Consider the following 14,353-nt stretch of genomic DNA (forward strand, 5'->3'; position numbering starts at 1 on the left):
CTGAGAGATTTCCAAATTTTAGTGCAGAGGCTTTTAACGCCGTTATACTTGTAGCGCTTGCTTCGTTGTTGTCCAGTACATTAACCCATTCCCCGCGGGGATGCCATATGGCATCACCTGACATATAAACTTTGATAACAGTTTAACAACTATACTTGAAATTTCTAACAATGAAAAAATTCTAAGCAGTTAGAGAACGGATTGATCTTCAACATGCAATATAGTTTGTGCCAATTTTGCATGCGGTTGCTGAGTAATAGGAGTTTGAATGTCATTTTTCGGTGTAAAAGCTGATGTCTCTCCGCGGGGATAGGGTTAACAGACTACGCAGTCTACATCTGTTCAACAGAAGAAGGTAGTTTAAATTACTCAAAATTCCAGTGTGGTTTCAATCTAGAATGGTAGGGGACTCACAAAAACTTGGTTATTATCATAGTAATCAGCAGTACTTTCACAGTACTGGTTTTGAACGCACGTGTCCAAACAGGTCCGAGTGTGTTTTTTTTTTCGATTTTTCGCAGACTTCGTCCTTTGTGTCCAATTTTTTACATCATCGTTTTCGCTAACGGAACATTCCTGGCCACAAAATGACCACTATGGTCGACCGAATCTTCGTCATCAACTTCAAGGCAGTTCGAAACAGGCTCAAATGCACCTACATCTCTGTTTTTATTGTGCAAAATTTAAACGGTCCCCCGACCCAGGTCAAACACCTTCAAATCATCAACGGCCGTGTCTACGTTGGAACTGAATTCCCCGAGATAGCCCAGAATATGGCCCAGAGCCACAACATGCAACACGAGCTGGAACACGACAGAAAACACTACCTACCGCAAATTACCGACCATCAACTGATGCAAAGAATGGACTCTGAAAGATTTTTGGCCCGGTATAGTCAATGGCGTTCCTATTTTACGAACAATCCTCTTCCAAGATGTCACTCGACACCTACCCCGTGCAGCTGGCGACGTGCAAACACTGTAAGGGGCCGGTCAATAATTACGTAAGCAAATAGGGGAGGAGGGGGGCTTTGCAATTTTTTTACGCTATCTTACAAGGGAGGGAGGGGGTGAATTGATTATCTTACGTAAGAAAAACATTGTTAATGCAGCTGTTTAAATAACCATGTTCATGAAAGTGTGGACAGTAAAATTCATAAAAAGAAAATTAGGGAAGAACAAACTAACTAGAATTAAGAACAGAAGAGTAAACGAAGTATTGTGCTTGCTTCATCATGATATAAACTAAAATCTATATATGCTGGCAATAAGATCTTACTAGGGGGGAGGGGGGGTATCGAAAAATCTTACATCTTAAGTCTTAAATCTTAAGTCTTACAAGGGAGAGAGGGGGGTTTGGAAAAGTGGAAAAATATGCTTACGTATTTATTGAACGTCCCCTAACCAAAATGTACATTTCACCCAATCCTGCACGGAATATGCTAAACTATTGAATGACCTTTAATGACGGCCTAATCCTCGCGGACGTCGTCAAGAACTCCAACGCCGTGTGCAGCGGCGGAAACTCGGTTGGGAACAGCTTCGCTTCTTACATGGATTTCACCAAGTTAAACGAACTAGGCACAGCTAGACCAACAAAGCTGTCGACAAAAATACACATCGGAATAGATCCAATTCCGCCGTGTCAATTGCTAGTCCTCGACCGAATTCTCAAATGAGACGCCAGTGGGTAAGCACGGTTCGGAGAATGCCATGTTTCCAGAGTCTGCAGCGGCATCGACATCTCATAATACAGAAGACACCAACGGCATCGAAGCACCATCTTTCCTCGGTTTTTCCACCACTGAACTAAACAACAGCAACAATAAAAGGAAACAACAAACAACAGTCTACAAACAACACCGACAATAAGAACCAATCTACACAATCCACCTCCCGTTCCCGATCCCCATCAAGAACAAAGCCCAAAAACTAAAAACAAACTTTAGAGCAGTTACCTGAACCAGCTTTGGCATTAGGAGACTTCAACGCACATCATCCTGCATTGGAATCTTATCGCGTAGATTCCCTCGGACGGTTTATCGTCGAAAACGTTCTCATGAGAAAACTCGTGATTTTATACGACGGTTCTCCTTCTCGCTTGAACTTTGCTACTGGGTCCATTTCATCGATCGATCTGTCACTCTGTTCGGATTCACTCGCCCTAAAACTAGTCTGGAAAATTCTACCCGACACGCACAACAGTGATCACTTCCCTATATTTTTTCCCGGGTGGTCACAGTCTTTAATGGCAAGGCAAAAACGGCTCTACGATCGCGCAGACTGGATGCAGATTGAACGGCTAACCTCAGCTTCAATCTGACCCGGTGCTTTGGTCAACTTGGAATCTTCATAGAGCGAATACGGTCGGCAGCAAAAGCAAGCATTGCACAGACAAGCGGTATGACGGGCCCCTTTGCGAAAACTGTGAGGCTTGCGGCGGCTTTCTGACGACGAACCGAAAAAACTCGAGACTCTGCATGAATTCCAGCAAGCTCCTGTAGCCGCAAAAAAGGCTGTACGGGACGCCAAAAAGCAGTCATGGGAAACCTTCGTGGCCAAGATCTCTTCTACGAGCTCGACGACGTAATCAACATACTGGGTAGCAAGCGTTGCCACAGCACCGAAGCTTTAAGAGGCCCATCAGGTTCAACTGACGACCCTGCAGGGGTTGTTGAAATATTGGTTCACCACTACAACGAAAGATCGGCCGAGCGCAGTTCCTCTAACACTGCGGCCGGTGTATATAAGGGATACAACATGGATTTGACCCTTAGTAAACCCAGGCACTCGATAAAAGAAGAACTTTCTCCATAAGCACCGATTCAATCGGGTATCCAATGCTGAGACGCTAACCTGGCCCTGAAAGAGGGCAAGTTGAAGGTCGGCTGGTCTGTATGTCCTCTGGGCATACTACAGCAACCAGACATTTGCTTCCGGTGCTTTGAGGGCGGACATAAGTCCTGGACCTGCAAGGGGCCCGATAGGAGCCAGCTGTGCAGGCGATGTGGAGGTGCAGGCCATAAAGCAAAGGACTGTGTGGAGTCTCCCAAGTGCATGGTATGTTCCGGGAAACGGGACGCCAAACATTTTATGGGAGGCCCCAGGTGCCCAGCCGGTAAGCCGGCTGCGAAACCACGGGCGTAAGGGTGACGCAACTGAACCTGAACCATTGCTTCGCGGCTCAGCAGCTGCTACACCAAGCAGCCACTGAGTCGTTGTCGGACATCGTCGTCATATCGGATCCCTACCGCATTCCTCCCGGAAACGGTAACTGGGTTGCGGATAAGTCCAGTTTGGCGGCCATATGTACGACGCGCAAATTCCCGGTTCAGGAGGTTGTCTCAACCTCAGAAGAAGGGTACGTAGTTGCTAAGGTAAACGGAGTGTTCTACTGCAGTTGCTATGCTCCGCCACGTTGGTCTACCGAAAGGTTCACCCAGATGGTCGACCTCCTATCCATGGAGCTAACGGGCCTAACGCCGTTGGAGGTGGCGGGCGACTTCAACGCTTGGGCTGTTGAGTGGGGAAGTCGCTTCACGAACCAGAGGGGCCAGATCCTGTTGGGGGCTTTTGCAAAGCTCAACCTAGATCTGGCCAACGTTGGGAACAAAAGTACATTTAGCAGAAATGGTGCGGAGTCGATCATCGACGTGACGTTCTCCAGCCCAGGACTGATCAAGAACTGGAGGGTAGACGATGGCTACACTAATAGCGACCACCAGGCGGTCTGTTATAGTGTAGACAACAACGAGAGGCGGCAAGCGACGGGTAGAGCCAACACTCCGACCGTTCGCGGGTGGAAGACATCGCACTTTGATGCCGAGGTATTCGAAGAGGCAATGAGAAGGGAGCGCGAGGGGGGCAGTTGGCTCCGCCCGACTGCTGACCAACTAGTTGCTATGCTATCGCGGGCGTGTGACGCCACCATGCCTAGGACTCGCCAACCTAGGAATGGAAAGCCACCGGTTTACTGGTGGACGGACGCGATAGCCGACCTTCGCAGTGCGTGCCTCCGTGCAAGACGGAGGATGCAGCGTGCGCGAAACGAAGAAGAGAGGAAAGAGCGCCGCGCAGCATTCAGTTCGGCAAGATCGATGCTAAAGAGTGCGATAAAGGCCAGCAAGAGGGCCTGCTTCGATAGGCTATGTGCGAGTGCCAATACAAATCCGTGGGGTGACGCCTACAGGATCGTAATGGCCAAGACTAAAGGCGCGCTGGCGCCTGCAGAGCGATCACCAGCGATGCTGGAGCGTATCATCGAGGGACTCTTTCCACGCCACGAGCCAAGTCCTTGGCCTCCGGCAGTCGAGTCTCACGTCCGACGTTCCAGTATCTCAGACATAGACCAGAGATGGTCGGCCAACCTGCCGAGCATCCAATCCGTGAGCGACGACAGCCGTGTCGAGGCAGGGGAGGAGGCAAGGGTTACGAATGAGGAACTCATCGTGATCGCCAAATCCCTAAAGGTGAGCAAGGCACCGGGACCGGATGGTATCCCTAACCTGGCGATCAGGCTGGCGATAAAAACGGCCCCCGGGCTGTTCAGGGCAGTCATGCAGAGGTGCCTGGATGACTGTCTCTTTCCGGACAGGTGGAAGCGGCAGAGACTGGTCTTATTGCCGAAGGCTGGGAAACCGCCAGGGGACCCATCGGCATATAGGCCTATCTGCCTGCTGGACACCGCGGGCAAGGTGCTTGAGAGGATCATCCTCAACAGACTGGTGAGGTACACGGAGGGTGTACACGGTCTGGCAAGTAACCAGTTCGGCTTCCGGAAGGGCAGGTCCACGCTGGACGCAATCTCTTCCGTCATCAAGACGGCGGAGGTAGCAATCCAGCGCAAGAGAAGGGGAATACGCTACTGCGCAATCGTCACGCTCGACGTGAAGAATGCGTTCAATAGTGCCAGTTGGGACTCCATAGCGCTCGCGCTCAGGAGCATCCATGTACCGGTGTCGCTGTACAAGATTCTGGAAAATTATTTCCAGAATCGAGTACTTGTTTACGATACGGAGGAGGGTCAGAAGTGCGTCCCAATTACCGCAGGAGTTTCGCAAGGTTCTATCCTGGGCCCGGTGTTGTGGAATGTCATGTATGACGGAGTGTTGAAACTCAAGTTCCCTGTAGGGGTTGTGATCGTCGGCTTTGCAGACGACATAACGCTGGAGGTTTACGGCGAGTCTATCGAGGAGGTCGAGTTGACGGCCGCGCACTGTATACGCAAGGTCGAGGACTGGATGCGCTCCAGGAAACTGGAGCTCGCGCATCATAAGACGGAGGTCACGGTTGTGAACAACCGTAAATCGGAGCAACAGGCGGTGGTCAGAGTCGGAGACTGCACCATCACCTCGAAGCGATCCCTGAAGCTCTTGGGGGTTATGGTGGACGACAAGCTCACGTTCGGGAGTCACGTCGACTATGCCTGTAAGAGGGCCTCATCGGCTATTGCAGCACTATCTCGTATGATGTCCAATAGCTCAGCGGTTTATGGCAGCAAGCGAAGACTTCTTGCCAGCGTGGTTTCGTCCATACTTAGGTATGGTGGGCCAGTGTGGTCCAGAGCGCTAGGTACTAACAGTTACCGTGGTAAACTGGAAAGTACCTACAGGCTCATGTGCCTGAGAGTTGCGAGTGCGTATCGTACAGTGTCATACGATGCAATCTGTGTCTTGTCCGGCATGATGCCTATCAGCATCGCCATCAAGGAGGACAGAGAGTGTTTCGACCAACGTGACACAAGGGGCATACGAGGTACCAGAAGGTCATTCTCGATGCTCCGCTGGCAGCGGGAATGGTCCAACTCCACAAAGGGCAGATGGACGCACCGACTCATACCGGAGATATCCGGCTGGGTCGGGAGACGACATGGTGAAGTGAACTTCCACCTGACACAAATCCTGTCAGGCCATGGTTGTTTCAGGCAATATCTGCACAGGTTCGGACACGCGGTGTCCCCCATGTGTCCCGAGTGCGTGGAGGAGGAGGAGACTGCTGAGCATGTCTTCTTCGTATGCCCCCGTTTCGCAAGAGCGAGGAGCAAGGCTGTGAGCGGGCCTGGCACTACTCCGGACAATCTAGTCCGGAGGATGTGCGACGACCCGGACATCTGGAACGCGGTCTGTGCGGCCGCCTCTCAAATTGTTCTGGAGCTGCAACGTGTGTGGCGGGTCAACCACCAACACGCCGGTGGTAGCTAATTACCAGTCTCCAGGTAGTTAGCTAGGAGGTTATAAGAGTAAAGAGGGTGCATCACGCACAAAAGCCACTCCCCGACGTAATACTTAACCGTCGTTCCGGGAAGACCAGGGCTGGAGACTGGAGGGGTTTTAGTGGGTCGGGACAGGGATCAGTAGGTGTCTGGGCGAGTGTAACTACCCCAGCATCTCTCCCCTAGTCTCATCCCCACACCCTGAGTTCTCTTCTCAGGTGTCTGTTTGCAGATTTCCCCGCCACCTTTAAAAAAAAAAAAAAAAAAAAATCCAATGCTGAGACGGCTCCCTTTGTCTGTACAAACGGCACTTTTGAAGTTGCTCAACCGTATCTGGCACAACCAGCGTTGCCAACCCTCCAGTTTTTTTGAGGATCTCCAGCGAAACAGCTGAAAGTTGAATATATCCAGTTTTTTTAAAATTGTTCCAGTTTTATCCAGTTTTATGTTCGTCACTACATTTTTTGTGCTCATTACCCTTACATGTATGGTCTTTTCAGTATTCATGCCCCTCGGTTGTAAGGTTTGAATCAAATTCCACTCAAATTCGAGTACGCCAGTGACTATAATCTCCATCAGTCAAATTTTTTCTTTCAGCTTTTTAAGTTACATGCAATTATACGGTGCAGCATTTTTGAACCGGAAATCAAATTAATTTCTGTAAAAGCTTCAAATTTATATATCCAGTTTTATCAAGTTTTTTTATTTTGAATTCTTCCAGCTTTCTTTGAAAAAAGGTTGACCTCGTTGGGCACAACGATGCCACGCGGGCTAGTAGCGAGTCACTTTTTAGCGACTTTGTCACTATTTTGAGCCTAGTCACTAAAAAGTCACTATTTACGCTAAAAAGTCACTAAAGTCACTATTTTACGACAAAATGGTCACTTAAGTCACTTTTTTAGCTTTAAATGAATAAATTAACTATTGTTGTATTGCAAAATACTCTAGGAAGCTTGCTTCTCATTTACAGAATATTTGGACAGTTCGGTTTGTAAGGCATTTTCGTTATATTTTCCATCAGAGAAATTTCATGCCAGGCAATATTTTCAAATTTCTCAGAACAGTTACGAACGAATTGTCTAAGAGCTGCAAAGGAATTAGGGGTGGTCGTGTTGTCTCGGTTAACTTCGGGTTCGAGCGAACCTAGCAGTTTTGGTGCGCTCAAAGAACCGTGGTTCTTTTTGTGAGCCGTTCATTATTTTGCTCTTTTTAGAACCGGTTCATATGAAGGGCTCGTGACCCGTTCGCCCATCCCTAAAAGGAATGTGAAGGTTTATTCTACAAGCTACTCGCGTCTCTAATCAGTGTTGTACGTGGAATTACGTTTGTAGTATAATTTGTTTGTCTCAAATCAACTGTTCCTCCTGAAGTGGATTAAAAAATTTCGAGCTTATTTTGTGCATAGTCGTGTTTAGGTCTCAATTCGTAGGGTTTTGCTTTCAATCATCCGAACCTACCGGTGTTTACCAGATACCATTTCGAAATTTCATAATGATAACCCGTTCTACGCATATTTGTTCCATGCTCCATTGAGCGTTTAGTGGGACGAATTTGATTAGAAAATATCAAGTGAGTTAAATATGCGTGGAAAATCAGTGATGGGACAAACAGGCTTAGTATTGTTATTGCAGATTTTCGGAACGAACAATGCCATTTTCAATATATTTCGAAAAACCCCTCCCTTAATTAGCTTAACCAACTTCAAACGCTTTTCGAAGCTGTCACAGGCGACACGGATTCCCAGATTTCATCCCAGATTTTCTGGATAACCGCTTTAACCGCTTTACAAGTTGGAGATTTTGTAAAAAAAAGTTTATTGAGTTGAGATCAGGTGAACTTAAAGGCAATTTATTTCTATTCAAAAAGTCCCTCGAATTGTCCCTATACCAACCTTGAGTCAAGTTCGCAGTATGCGCTGATGCACCGTCTTGCTAGAACATATAGTAATTAGCTCTGAAAAGTTTTCGAAGACACGGGGTAACGTTTTTTTCCAAAACTACCGTTTTATAATAAACAGCATTAAATTCCGCATCTTTGTAAATGAAAATCAGGGGAAGTTTACTCGCTTGCAAATTGCTCCAGAGACCATCACTAAAGCTGTAGTCTGTAGTTAGAACTCTGAAATGTTGTCTCATGCTGCTGCCCACATTCGATTGTTTTCTGTAACCAGTCACACTCCAGGACAAATAGTTTCTCATCAGAAGCAATGCACTCGCGAACAGTGAAACAGTGAGCTGTGAAAGTATCATTTTCACTCTATCGAGCCTCTTTTTCTAAAAGAATCGGCCAGAATATTGTGGACCGATTCAATAGATATACTCAGATGGGTGGGAATTACATACTGAACGTTATCATTTCGCCGGACACGCTTCCTCATAACAGTCACAATTCTACGACTTGTGGCGTCCTTGCAGATCGTGGCCGACAGAATTTTCAACGATCCCCCAAAGAGAATGTCTCCTTGTATTTTTCGATGGTTTACTAAACGAAATCGCGTCTAGCTTCACACGATTTGAGATGTTTGAATATTGTGCAAGGGCAGCCACTGACCAAAAATCGTTTTACTACGACTTTCCGGATTTGTTAAATCGCACATCAAGAACTAAATACAACTGACAGACCACCAACACACCAATTCGTATTCGAGAGTGCCATTCTTTCACGTACTTTTATTAACACTTATAACTCGAAAACTTGTATTCGAATATATTGAATAAGGTGTCATTACAACCATTTCAATGTGAAATTATGATACAGATTTTAGTTCGACTTTTTTTTCTACGAGAACAAATCATTGCACATCCTATGTTCTAAAGACATAAATTTCAAATAAAATTTATTTCATTTGTGGTTCAACAATAAATTTCAAAACCCTCTTTTGTTTATTTTTTGGTCACTATTTGGTCACTATTTAGTCTCTATTTGGTCACTATTTTAATAAAAAAAGTCACTAAAGTCACTATTATTTTACTCCAAGTTCGCTACTAGCCCTGCACGCATTTCGCGGAGTCAAAAAGGTACTTACCAAGTTAACGTTGTTGGGTTTTCCCCATTTTGGCTACACACAAAAGACAGTTCTTACAACTTCCAATTAGTATGAATCTCATACGTTTATCTTCTTATATGCTCGAAAAGGAAAATCATTCAGGTTACGAACCAGCAAACAAGGTTTAGGTATCCTTAACAAAGATATGAACGCACCGCATTTAAATAAGCAAAGAGATTCTCGTTACCGAATTTCTGAAACCCGTAATGTAGTCAAATGTTGTTAGGAGAAGTCTTTAGTGCTCTGTAGCACTTCCCAAGTTGTAAATATGAGAATTAGTGGTTAGTGGGATGAATTAGAGTAGAAAAAATCTAGTGGGACAAATATGTGTAGAAAATCATCGATGGAACAAACAGACTTGGTATGGTTTTTCAAGATTTTCGAAACAAACAATGTCATTTTTAAAAATTTTTTAAAAATATACATGTAAATAGACTCATTGGTGATAAAAAACGAAAATCGACCAAAAGTAACATGGGACAACTATGCGTAGAACGGCAGTATACCGAGCCTCTTTCTATCCTACCAATATCGCCATATTACAATTCTCTGGAGTGAGATTACACCTTACGTACCTCTCTCTGGCCAGGTTAATTTTAAGAGGAACTTACTATGTCAAGAAGAAGGAGCCTTATCGAAACCTCGTTCTTCCTACCAACACCGCGTCACAATCATAATTTCCTGAATAGGCACTTACTGTTTCACCTCCATTTTGTCAAGAGGAAGCAGTCTTATCGAAATCGCGTTCCTCCGTTACTCCGACCAGTTTTATTATGAGAAGGATTTATTTTTGTTAGGATAAAAGTTAGCTAGAGTACTGGGATGAAAGTCAGCAGGATCAGGGTATGTAGTGGAGAAGAATAAACCCATGTGAAAGTCCTTTGACAAAACCAAATGGCCTGATTCTACTAAGATTCGAACCCACGACCATCCGCTTATCAAAGCGGACTATGTAACCTTGCGGCTACGAAGCTCAGGCAAGGTTCAGCTCACTTCAGCAGGTATGATCGGCGATTATTACGCTTACTCTATGGATTGGGGTTAATTAGCAGAGGAATGTATTGTGCCGTGTCAAATAAACGTTATGTAAATAAAAAAAAATTAGCAGAGGAAACTCGACCGTGAAACTACTAGCACCAACCTACAACCGGATGGTCAGACTCGTTTCCGGAGCCTTCGTTACTAGCCTTACACTCGCTACTATGGTCAAAGCTGGAGTGCTACCTTTTGACTTGCTTGTCCTACAATCTCTTGCACGATTAACTGTCCGACTGCTAGAAATAACTGTGACGCTTCGAACTTCCCAGTGGTTCGCAGAACTCCAGAAGATCTGTTCACTCGAACATCCTTAACATCTGCCGACTCTAGAACGTCGAAGAACAGACCGAACGGAACGTCCCGAAACCGCTCATCTTATGGGACGTTAAGCAACACATCAGAGTGGGTGACCCTTCAGATCTGGTTCGCCCTGTAGTACATAAAGTAATTGAGCGACGTTTGCTTGAATACACTCTGCTCTATACCGACGGGTCCAAAGGCGACGACATAGTTGGATCAGGCGTGTTCGGAGTATGCATTTCGGCGCTCGACGCCAATAGCCATCCAAACAGATTCTGATAGCTGCCTATTTACTTTCGAATCCGGTAGATCTAGTCAACATCGTATCGAGAATGCCATACGGAACAGAAAAGTCCAATTCGGCTGAATTCCTGGTCACATCGGTATACAAGGAAATGTCATGGTAGATCATCTGGCGGAGCAAGCTAGAAATAACAACCCACAGGGTATCCCTATACCAGCCATGGATGCAATAAGAAAAAACAAGCACAGCAATAAGGTCTCATTTGGCACGCATCACAGAACATAAAACTGCGCGAAATAATCCATGGACCGACAGTGAAAATGCAGCTGACCAACGAGTCCTAACGCGACTTAGAATCGGGCACACTAGACTTGCTCAAGGGTTCCTGATCCAAAAGCTGCTTCACCTGAATGCGAATATTGTGGGAACACCGTAGACGTCCGGCATATCTTGCCGGACTGCAGCAAACATCAAGATGCACGTATTATTGCCAACATCGATGTATCGAGTCTCCAAATAGTTCTCAAAAACAACACAGATAATGAAAACAAAGTTATAACGTACCTCAAAGAATCCAATTGTAATATTACATTATCATTACATTATACGAATGCACATGATTAGTGTTAAGTGTCTAATTAAAAAAAATAGTAATCAGAATGTTTCGTTCAATGCAGTTTTTACATAACGATGGGCTCAGTTACATCGTGAATGAGACAGCGACAGGTTCGCCTCTAATCTATTTTTTGCTGGTTGTACATAGATCTTACTTGTTCAGTTAGTAGTTGACAGCCTGTAAACCCAGTTTAAAGGCAAAAGAAAAACGAATACATAGACGCTGCTGGAATTAGTGTAAAATAACGAAAATAGCTGACTCTTGCCTTGAGATGATCACGAATCTCGTGATGATATAAAATATATTTGCTGTACTAACCCAAAAGAACTAAAAATTACTTGTTTAAGTAAGGATTGTCGGGCTCTTCGTAATTCGGTTAGAAGATCGAGAGATAAGATCAACACAATTTTTACGCAACGCTACCGGTTTACCTCTCGCACGGTTTGTTATCTGTTGTGGCTTCGTTTCTCGATTTGTCGCCTCGCATTCATGCGTAGTTGTGTGTATTTATCCGCTTCGCACAGAAGGAAAACATCACGCGTAATAATATTCAGTCGCTATGGCTTTCGAATACCTTGAAATTGAAGATCCCGTGTACAAGACTACTTGGCAGGAACGTGACGAGGAGGGATACGTTCTGGTAAAACCTACGGATTACAGTCACATTCCAGTGACGCTGCCCGATTGGCAGCCGGAGCCGTGCTGTCTGAATAAAAGGTTTGACTTTTGCCTGAGAGGAAAGTTACTGTGTTTATGTTATTATAATTTTATTGTAGATTTAAAGCCCTGGATCAACGCATTAAAGATATGGACGTTCGTTTGGATGATGTGTGGCTGGTTACGTACCCAAAGAGTGGGACCACTTGGTGCCAGGAAATGATTTGGCTGATTTGCAACGATCTTGACTATGCGAAGGCAGCTAGTGTTAAACTTGCAGAGCGCTTTCCATTTATGGAGTAGGTTTGCTCAGACTGGGTTTATTTAATGGTAATAATAATTATTTTCAGAATCAATGGATTACGAGATCTTCCACCCGGAATGGATTGTTTCCAGAAGGTTCTTTCGATGGAATCGCCAAGATTTATCAAGACGCACCTTCCGGTAGGCTTTCTGCCCGATCAATTATGGACCGTCAAACCAAGGCTGGTATATGTCCGGCGGAACCCAAAAGCGGTTGCCGTTTCCTACTATCACCATTCAGTTTCTTTGCATGGCTATCGAGGAACCATGGACCAGTTTGTTCGATCTTTCATCAACGAGCTGCAGTACTATTCGCCCTATCATCGTCATGTGTTGGAATATTACAATCTAGAGTATGAAGACGATATGCTGCATCTGTGCTATGAAGATATGAAGAAGGTTTGTTGGATTGGTTGAAAACGAATAAGTGAAGCTATTACATTCTTTTTAGGATTTGAAAGGAACACTGAAACAAGTCTGCAAGTTTTTTAACAAATCATACTCGGAAGAGCAGCTTGAAACGTTAGCCAACCATCTTTCGTTCGAATCAATGAAGGACAATCAGGCTGTAAATGCCCAGCAGTGGGTCGAGCATTGCCTGAAGCAAACAGGAAGGCTCGAAAAAATGAAGGACGATAACTATAATTTTATTCGACGTGGAGAATCAGAAGGGTGGAAAACGGAACTGAGCGCTGAACTTGCGCAGCTTATCGACCAGTGGACTGTGATGAATGTGTCCGATTCAGCAGAGATGGATTTGTTTAATTTTAATTAAAATGACTTTTCGTGATATATTAGTAACCTTTATTTATTGTAAAATATTTCCCGGTATATGTACATAATTCTGTTACATTTTCAGCAGATGTTTCTTCGAATATGATTTGATTGGGTCATACTGAACGTAAACGTTCCGCACACTTTTTTTCAACATCAAACCAGAGACTTACTAAATCAAAAAAGTGGCCTGGCCACTTACATCGTGTAAAAGTTGTCTACCGTGTTTGTGTACCAATCGTGAATCACACGCAACGAATGTCTCGCTCTACTTTGTGAGGAAGTTCTTTGATATCTTCTGGGTGCATTACAAATTTGTTAGCTTGTTAGTTCCACTTTTACATTCAAGATATTTTCAATGATGTTGGTATTCAATTTTATTTTGTCTTCTCGTATCTGTTTCGCTAAAATGTGTAACAAGTTATTACGATAAATATATGCAAAAAAAATCATGCTAAAGATTTGTGGTGGTCATAAATATTTCCTGGCTGTTAATATAATTGTTATAACTACCTAAATCAATGCTTAAGTATGCTGTTGCCGAACTCAGCCACTATGTGACTGGTCCTTTTAACGCTGGATTCCCGGTTCAATTTTTAAATTAAATTATGGTCATTGTTCTACGTAGCAAAGCGCCAACCAACACCATTTATGTTTTTTTTTTCTAAATAAATAAGTCCTCGCTTGCTTGTTACAATCGGTAGTTATATTGAATTCAACCGCACTTCAGCCCTAGTGGTTTCTAAAAACACATTACTTCAAGATGCGCCATTTGTTGCACAAAAAATGCAAAATTTCTCATACAGCCTGAGAGAAGGCCCAAGAAGGTATGTCCTAAGGGTTATCTAGCAATTTTTACGGCTAGCGCTTAACAATAGTGAGAATGTGTGGAACTTTAGCTGTTCCTTTGCATACAGAAAATCAAACACAGACAAGCTGGATTGACCATATTTAATGCTTAATAATACGCCTGATGTGCGAGTTTTACCTACAGTTTACTGTAAGTGTTGGTTTCGATCTGTGACGGAGATAGTACATAGTATAGTCGATTCCGATAGAATGTTCTAACTGGTTTTGATTGCGTTCCGGGCGACATCAATCCCGATCGGTTCGATAGATGTGATTGACTTTTGCATTTTTAGTTGTGTTAGATGAAGGTTTAGGT

At 44.5% G+C, this 14,353-nt stretch overlaps 1 protein-coding gene across 1 annotated transcript; it reads left to right on the forward strand.

Annotated features, from left to right (window-relative positions):
* The first annotated feature begins 11,556 nt into the window (after window positions 1-11,556).
* LOC129722007 (luciferin sulfotransferase-like) lies at window positions 11,557-13,206 on the forward strand. Its single transcript, XM_055675177.1, has 4 exons — window positions 11,557-12,171; window positions 12,231-12,410; window positions 12,462-12,813; window positions 12,866-13,206. The coding sequence occupies exons 1-4, from the start codon at window positions 12,014-12,016 to the stop codon at window positions 13,187-13,189; spliced, it is 1,014 nt and encodes a 337-aa protein (XP_055531152.1). The 5' UTR covers window positions 11,557-12,013; the 3' UTR covers window positions 13,190-13,206.
* Window positions 13,207-14,353: the final 1,147 nt, after the last annotated feature.

Source organism: Wyeomyia smithii, chromosome 2 (assembly GCF_029784165.1).
Source record: "Wyeomyia smithii strain HCP4-BCI-WySm-NY-G18 chromosome 2, ASM2978416v1, whole genome shotgun sequence".
Taxonomy (NCBI): domain Eukaryota; kingdom Metazoa; phylum Arthropoda; class Insecta; order Diptera; family Culicidae; genus Wyeomyia; species Wyeomyia smithii.

Bases quoted from the DNA above. Each gene is read 5' to 3' on its own strand.
- LOC129722007 (XM_055675177.1), top strand. From the start codon at position 12,014: ATGGCTTTCGAATACCTTGAAATTGAAGATCCCGTGTACAAGACTACT. The intron at 12,411-12,461 runs GTAGGTTTGCTC...AATTATTTTCAG, and splicing joins GAGCGCTTTCCATTTATGGA to AATCAATGGATTACGAGATC. The intron at 12,814-12,865 runs GTTTGTTGGATT...CATTCTTTTTAG, and splicing joins GCTATGAAGATATGAAGAAG to GATTTGAAAGGAACACTGAA.